This window comes from Loxodonta africana, chromosome 12, assembly GCF_030014295.1.
Source record: "Loxodonta africana isolate mLoxAfr1 chromosome 12, mLoxAfr1.hap2, whole genome shotgun sequence".
NCBI classification, from domain to species: Eukaryota; Metazoa; Chordata; class Mammalia; order Proboscidea; family Elephantidae; genus Loxodonta; species Loxodonta africana.
In genome coordinates this window covers 99,337,184-99,345,895 of record NC_087353.1, presented here as the reverse complement: position 1 = coordinate 99,345,895, position 8,712 = coordinate 99,337,184, and the positions used below count along the sequence as shown (strand labels likewise).

Here is an 8,712-nt window from a genome sequence, read left to right as displayed (position 1 = left end):
TCACTTCAAAAACCCCAATGAAGCATGGAATTACTGCTAAAAACTTTTTGCCCTAATCCTTCAGAATTGGTGGCTAGTAATGTTGCAGTGTTTTTAAGTATTTGTTCTCAGATAGTCTTATAACAACCCTCAAATTTTAAAACATGGTGTTTCCCCCTCGCCATGCTTTCCGGGGTGAGAGAGAGGGTGTGGCGGGGGGCGGAGGGGGGCGGCGCTGAACATCTTCCAGGGCAAAAAATACCAAGAACTTAGCGCCCAGCTGCAGTGCTGGGATTTCAGGCAGCGTGTGTTCACCTCTCAGTGAGAATAAGAAAAAAAGATATTAATTCTACTGGGTCCCAGGAATGTGGCAAAAACAATTTGTATATAACTGAAACAGTGGTGTTTTCCCCACGGCTTAGGAAAGCAAAGGAAAAACTCGAAGGGTCTTGGCTGAACGTTTTTACATTTTCTCACGTGAAAGTTGAAGACTTTGTAAGAATGGGACATCAAGACAAGCTTTAACTGTACTCTGCTGACTGACACCAAATAGGATGAAAAGCCATCTGCAATTGGGCTACAAGGAGGTCGTCGAGTGCTGCCCCCGATGTTACCTACACCACAGCCACCTTAACCCTTAAGCCATTTCCACTCAAGAGTGAGAGAAACAGAACCTGCTGTGGTGAACAGGAAGCACTGCTACAAGCTGCCCTCCTTGTGTCTCCAGGCATTCAGTCGATGATTCCCAGAGTTCTTTAACTAGTTCAGAATACAACAGCAACATACATAATAAAACAGGCATTGAAACATTCACATTCATGGGAAAACGTAAGCCTCGATGAACTCTATTAAGCCATCTTTTAGGAAACTGGTTAAAAGTTCATGGCAATTCAGGTTTTACACCTGCCTTGGGCCAGAAGGCTACGTGGCATCAATAACTACAGTTAGTTGGAAAAGTACTGAACAGCTGCTGACTTGACACATTTTAGTTTACAGAGCCTGTCTTCTCCCTTTAAAGAGAAGGCAAATAAAGCACTCAAACGGAACCAGTCTAATTGACCATTTTTAACATAATGACTAAGCAAACTGGAAGCAAAAACACTGCTACTACTCTGTCTAAGGAATAAAATGATCATACAGAACCTTTCCTAAAGAACGTGAGTTTTCTACTTCATGTTGAGAAGAGAAGGAAGGACACTTCTGCCCAAGTTCAACACACAAAATATTTGGTTTGAGAATTTAAGACAGAAGGCACTTTTAACATTGATAGACGATGTTAACCACAGAAACATACTGACACAATTTCATTTGGGTTTATTCAGATTACTTTAAAAAAAATCCCTCCTGTACTTGGGTGGTTATCAGAGAGCGGTGAGGCCGCTGCCGATTCACCTGCAGATCTCTACCTATCTGGGCTCCCCCAGTGGCAAACTGAGCAGCGGGCCAGCCCAGTAAAGTTTACAGATCTAGTATTTGATCCTAAACCAGTTCAACTAGACGTCTTATTAGTGCAGAATGAAACAATTAGTAACAACTATGGACCTACCAAATAGAGCAAATCTACTCTGAAGCGATTGGGCTTATCCTGGTTATGTCAATGTCATAATACTGTCTGGTTGGTTGACTGGCACCAATATGAAGGAAAAATGTCTGCATGAGACCTAAAAATACCACATTAATATTCCCAGCTTTTCTCAAAACAAATCTACCCATTTCTTCATCCTTAGCGTCCTCCGGGCCATGGACTGGAAGTCTGGTTATGTGACTCATCCTGTAAGGTTACAGCTGGTCCAGTTTTATGACTAGACACAAGCTTGACTTGAACGTCCCAATGGAGTTTCTTCCTTTCAGAGGAAGGAGATGAACCAACCACCCTAGTGTTTCTGCTGTCAGTGCTGTACCCACGGCTGCCGGTACTTTTCATGAGATGCTATCTGGATGGGCTTCCTATTTTTCACTCGTTCATCTGCCAGCATTGAGCTGACAGCTCTTCATTGCTACACCTTAACTAACCTGTACAGTAAGCTCTGCAGGGGTGGAGCCAATAGTTCTTCCTTTATTTACAAATATCACATAAATGGATTCTAGTTGAATCTACATGTTTAAATCCATCTGCTAAAAACATTACATGTTGTAAACATGGCAATATTTAATACAGTATCTATTCTAAAATATTTTCATGTCATGATCACATCTGTTATACCTGAAATTGAATTGATACACATTAGAGAATTACTAGCAATGGTTGCTCACTCGACAACTGGGCAGGGAGTTAGGGCGACATTTTATTACTTCAGAAACATCTTCAAAGTAAAGTTAAAGCTTGTCTTTGATTGGCTTGGTATATTCTTTTTTTGTATCCATATTTAAACTGAAGATTGACACAGAAAATAGCTAGGGTCCCTTCTAATTTATAGGATTTTAAAAAATCAGTTTTAAGATTTTTGGGGAGAGTGTCTGTTGTGAAAAATTAAAAAAAAAAAAAAAAACTGCAAAATAAACTTAACGGGAAAGGGACTTGAGACTGTCAGTCAGGAGTCCATCGGGCCGTCAGTCCTGCTTGGGCTGCAGCTGCCGTTTCCAGGCCTCATTCAAGTAAACTAGTCGTTTGTAGTTGACGATAAGAAGAACGAAGTTCAGCGCGTACGTGATGACGCAGATGAGGCAAAACTCCTTGAGCACAAAGTAGAGAATGTAGGCCAGGTACAGAGACCCCACGACAGACGCGATGGAAGACGTCATAAGGATCAAAGCTGCGACTGCGCTTGCTGTCATGCCTGCAAGAGAAGGGGACACTTGGCTTAGCCACGCCTTGACACCAGACAGAAAGTTCCAGAGTTCACAGCTAACAGTTTGTGATTTGCTGCCGTGATGGAATAATGCTGACCTCACGGCAGAACTATGAAATTTGAGAACAAAACTACTGGCCTTTTTGTTAAGATTACGCAGGCTGACTTTGCAGACATGACACCAGTATTACAGCCACGACTTTTCGCTCGATCTAGTATTCCAGGTGAACTAGTCTTACTTACTTCATAACTAGCATTAGTTAGGGATATACATGCAAAGGAAACATGCCACCTTGCAGTCACATTAGACAATGAAGCCAATCTACAAATGTGACAGCCCCAACTCTCCTAAGGAAAAGAGGAATGCAAGGACCACAACCTTCTCTTCCAAACTGGAGATATTTGGTAAGACCCCCTCACCCCATTCCTGGCCTTTTCACTACAGACTCCCCATCCAAGGAGAGTAAATTCGCTTTTCCATGTTTAAATCAAATTCCTCAAAAATCTGTGTCTTTGTTGTGTGCCGTCGAGTCGATTCTGACTCATAGCGACCCATGTGACGGAGCAGAACTGCCCCGGAGGACTTTCTAGGCGTGATCTTTATAGGAGCAGATCCCAGGTCTTCCTCCTGCAGAGCCACCGAGTGGGTTCAAACCATCAACCTTCTGATGAGCAGCCAAACGCTTAACCATTGCACCATCTGGGCTCCTCAAAAATCCATGATGGTGGATAATGACACCAACATGGTGCTGAAGCTTAAAAACAAAAAAAAGTTGTGATAAACATTTCGGAAAGGGTGGATAAGGCAAACCACATTTGGCCAGGTGGGAGTCACACTAGATCCAAAAAAAAAATAATGCAATTGTGCACGTTGGGCCAGGGCTCTCGACAAGCACCTGCCAGAACCTGACCTTCTCGGGCATCTTCACATGTATCATTTTGTAAATTCCCACGGCCAGCAGTATCGAGAACACGGGCATTTATTTTCAAGACTAGAGGAGAAGGCAGAGCTTTTAAGCTACCTCTACCCAACAGCTGATGGAATGAGGATAAGAGGAACAAGAAAAAAATAAGATCAGGTGGTAATAGGTTTAAAAAGGCTAATTAAGAAGCTGAAATCCCTGGTGCCTGCTGAATTACTTATGCTAGGGATGGGCAAATCTGGCCCAGCACCTGCTGTTACATATAAAGTTTTATTAGAACCCAGCCACATTCATTGGTTCACGTATTGTCCGTGGCTGCTTTCACACTACAATGGCAGAGTTGAGTAGCCGCCACAGCTCACAAACCCTAAACTCTTTACTATCAGGCCCTTTATGGAAAAAGTTTGCTAATCCCTGACCTATGCTAAACATCTGCAACTTCAAAAGTTAACGCTGTCATTTCAATTTTATCTGCGAAAGCTCATTTCAAAAGGATATTAACAATTTATTTTTCTCTGCCCCTCTTTCCTCAGCTGTAAAATTGGAGTAATAATCATACCTACCTCTTAAGACTATTGTGGGGATTAAATGAAGTGATAAGTATAAAGCACTAAAATGTTGCCTGACACTTAATAAGTGCTCTATGAATACTGGTTATTAGCTAAATACAGTAGTGTTAAACCAGTCCTAATGTAATGTAACTGGGTTTCCGTGGCCTGGATCAACATTCCCATGGGAGCTTAGAACGTGCTGTAACTCTAAATAGAAGGTGGTCCACTAGTGCAAGGCCTATTCTGTAGCTGTAAGAAAGAATGAAGATAATGTCCTGATACGGAATATCACCAAGACAGTATTTAAACAAACGAAAAAATAAGCTATACAACATCATCTACAGCATCTGTCTTTTGTTTTAAAAGGAGGAAAATGAAGATTATATAGTTGTATTTTCCTGTACATGGGGGGAAAAAAAACAAAACTCTCGAAGAACCAGAAAAAGAAAAAAAAAAAGCTACCTGTTAGGGATGAGGGACAGTGGAAACTGGGCAAAGGGGTAAGGGTAGGATGAAGATTTTTCGTTGATTTTATTTTTTTTTATCTTTGAAGTCTGTCAGTGTACTACCTGTGGAAGCATTAAATTTAAAAATACTGTATCAAACTTAGAAGGGAGTGAAGATGATGTGCCCTGGGAACTGTGTCAGAGGGGTTCACATGGCCCTCCAGTGACAAAAGAAGAGACTGGGGGAAAAAAAAGCTTCACAAACTGTGAAAGGAAAAAATACACACGTGACTTAAAATATGCATTTATAATTAACTAAATATTATAAATTGAAATTTCACTATATTACTTCACTGTATACTCCAAAAGTTCATATATTCGAAAGCTTTCTTTAGGCTCGGTCACTAGGGAAAATGAATGACTGCCTTATACTTAGGCTTTATATTCTTCTTTAGAAATCCAGACAAATCAGAAATATGTGGAATAAAACGTGACAACTCTCCCCCCACAAGGTAGCAGCCAGACCCTTTTCTATGCATTTACACGCACATGTATGAATACTAGCTTATCCCGTACTTACTATGTCAAGGTTTATTTCACTAAACAAGCTATGTCTTGACAGACCCGCCCTTCCCTTTTAATGGCTGCATCATATCTTTTAGTATGTGTGTACCCCAACGTAGTCAACCATTACCTATTGCTAAGCTACCCGTAATTTTCTGCTATTTTAAACTGTACTGCTGTGAATATCCTTGCGCAGACATCTCTGTATTTCTTCAGGATAGACAGACACGGGACTGGGCAGACTACAGGACTATTGAGAAGAATATGGATTTACAATCTGCCTCGTAACAAACCACCTTCAAGTAGATGGAAGAGCTGACAGACAATGGAATAAAATATCAATGACTGAGATGCAAGGGCAAAAATGGACAGATTGAACTCTAAAAGTATGAAACTTCTATATAATATAAAAATCACAAAACTGACATAAAAAAAGGTAACAAACAGAATGGGTAAAATGTTTTGTTTGTAGCAAACATGAAAATGGACCATTACCAGGGCCCCAATAGCTAAATTGGCAATAAAAGGAAATGAAAAATGGTAAAATTAAAATACTGAGCCACTAATATGAACTATTAAATTAGAAAGTTTTTTTGAAAATGAACATTGCTGAGACTTCCGGAAAACAAGACAAGGGGGGAGAAAGCAATTTGGCAATACCTATCAAGATCCGTGGAAACCCTGGTGGCGTAGTGGTTAAGAGCTACGGCTAACCAAAAGATCTACAGTTCAAATCCACCAGGTGCTCCTTGGAAACCCTATGGGGTAGTTCTACTCTGTCCTTTAGGGTCACTATGAGTCGGAATCGACTTGACGGCAGCAGGTCTGGTTTTTGTTTTTTTTATTAAGATCCGTTAAATCAAGGTTTTCTGACTCATAACCCCATGCCTAAAAATGTATTTTGTGGAAATAATTCAAAAGAGGGGCGAGGGTGTCAACAATAACAAAACACCTAAGATGAGAGACACGTGTGGAGACGACAGTGATACCAAAGAACACAGAAGAGGATGGAAACAGCGGCCAGGGACAGGGGATGGAATTATGAGTAACATTCACCTTTAATGTGTTCTCAATACATAAAATGTTTAAACAGCTACAGTCTATAAATAGTAAGAAGAAATGTTTTGGAGGGAAGACTTGTCTGGAGTTACAGTTTCCCTGAATGGGACTGGTCTTTCTGGACTCTCGGCACTTACATTTACCCCTGATCACATACCAACAGATACCGAGTTCACCATTATCACAATCGTTAGTGAATCAAATTTCCCAACACGAAAACGTGCTACTAATTAGCGGTTCTACTATTAACATATGCTTTTATTTAATATAAAGACACGCTTCAGGGCAAAGGCACAAAGCACTAAACAGAATATAACAAAACAAATATTTTTATAATGCTGTATAAATACTTACCAAGTAATAATTGTAGTATATAAAATATAAGTCCGAAGACACTGTTTGGCTGGTTTAATACACCATCCTTTCCAAAAATGGAACCCAAAAGACCAAATCCTCGACCCCACCTGTAAAATAAGGAAAACCAGTAACCCTATATTTGAGTCTCCCTATTTTTAAAAATGTAAGATTATCAGAAAATTTTACCCAATTTTAAAATCACCTGAGTTGCCCAATTTCGTAAACGTCCTTTGTTTAAAGAGTGAGTTACCCCAAACGGGGAGACAGACCATTAGATTGCAATATTGCATCCGACTGAAAATAAGGACCTAAAATTAACATATCTAACTGCCAATATACCCATCTGAATGTCTCAATTGCCAATTTCTATATATTTTCTTTTTCCAAAAGTAGGACAAAGGATTCTTTTCTGATGACACTAGAGTTTGCAGAAGAAGGCTTCTCAGTTTATGCCAGTTTCTCAGCAGCGAAACCAATGATATTTTGGGCTGGGTAATTCTTCGTGGTGGAGGCTGTTCGATGCACTAGAGAGGGGTTGGCAGTTCTCTGGCCCCTACTCACTAGACGCCAGGAGCAACACCCCAGCTCCAGGTGCGGCAGCCAAAACTGTCTTCAGACATGGTCAAAATGTCTCCTGGGGCAGGGGCAAAATCGCCCCAGTTAAAAGCTATCAATTTAAGCTAGCCTACTGCTTCATCCAAAGTACGTCGACTGAAAAGTTGCTTCCTGACACACCTCATCAGGGTGTGCATCAGAGACATGTCTTTTCAATGTAGGATTACAGCAGGAAGGACCAGTCCTGGAGAAGGCCGTTACACCTGGTGGGGTAGAGGGTCAGTGAAAAAGAGGAAGACCCTCAACAAGATGGGCTGACACAGTGGCTGCAACCACGGGCTCTCACATAACGAAGACTGAGTGTTGCGCAGGACTGGGCAGCATTTCGTGCTGCTGTACATGGGCTCACTTTGAGTTGGAACTGACTCGATGGCACCGAACAATAACATACCGGACACTTTAAGCCTTTCCGAGAAGCATGTCTTAGAGGCGAACACTTGGCACAGGATACACTCCTCTACGCCTCATAAACTTTCATTTGCAGTTTAGCTTGAATTTTGCATTTACCATTTTTAGAATCTTATTTTCTTACTGTTTAAAAAAAGGATTATTAAATTCTGATTTAATAAAACTTTATACAAATATCAAACTAACAGTTACTTGGAAGAAAACCTTGAAGATAATTTTAACTCTGAGTAAGGGTGCTTTTTAAATACCCAAAAGAAAACAACCGGTCCAGGTAAAGCCAGTAGGGAGGCACACTACTAAAACCTTAACTTGGGTCCTGAGGGCAAACCGCCTGAAAACAAGGTTAAGGAAGTGATTCTTCATTGGTCACGCCCTCTAACTATAAAAAAAAAAAAAACTATACTCGGTATCAAACAAGGATAGGTCAGTGACTCTTCACTGGTCACACCCTCTAACAGTACTCAATCCAAAATATGAGGTGAGCTCCCCTTTGTAACAATGATGCTGGGAGAGGAAAACAACCCCATTTTACAAGCAAGTAAAAGCAGTCAAGATTTTTATTGCACAGAGTTACGCATTTCAAGGAATACCAACTAATTTCCATTATACTCATTCATTCTTTCATTCATCAAACACTTACTGAGCATCCACTGGGTGCATACACCGGGTTCGCTGTCAGGGACCCAGGAGTGAGCAGGCCAGACAGGCTGCTGCCCCTAAGGAGCTTATATTCTGTTTAGGGGAGAGAAGCAGTATACGTGTACACAGGACGCTAAGCTACCTTCAGAAAATGACACTGGGACGATACACAGGGAGATAGAGGGCACTGGTGTACTCTGGAGCTCTGGTGGCACAGTGGTTAAGAGCTCAGGCTGATAACCAAAAAGGTCGGCAGTTTGAATCCACCAGCCGCTCCTTGGAAACCTTATGGGGGCAGTTCTACTCTGTCTTATAGGGTTGCTATGAGTCAGAATCAACTCGACTGCAACAGGTTCCCCCCCACCCCCCACCCCGGTGTACT

The 8,712-nt window shown here is 41.2% G+C and overlaps 1 protein-coding gene across 1 annotated transcript in view; it reads right to left on the bottom strand.

The window, feature by feature from the left end:
• Positions 1-2,444: 2,444 nt before the first annotated feature.
• Positions 2,445-8,712, bottom strand: part of VKORC1L1 (vitamin K epoxide reductase complex subunit 1 like 1) — a 56,431-nt gene continuing 50,163 nt past the window's right edge. Inside the window, exons 2-3 of the mRNA XM_064296059.1 lie at positions 6,666-6,775; positions 2,445-2,756 (exon numbers count right to left, since the gene is read on the bottom strand). Coding sequence (XP_064152129.1) covers positions 2,530-2,756; positions 6,666-6,775 — 337 coding nt within the window. The 3' untranslated portion in view covers positions 2,445-2,529. The remainder of the gene's footprint in view (positions 2,757-6,665; positions 6,776-8,712) is intronic.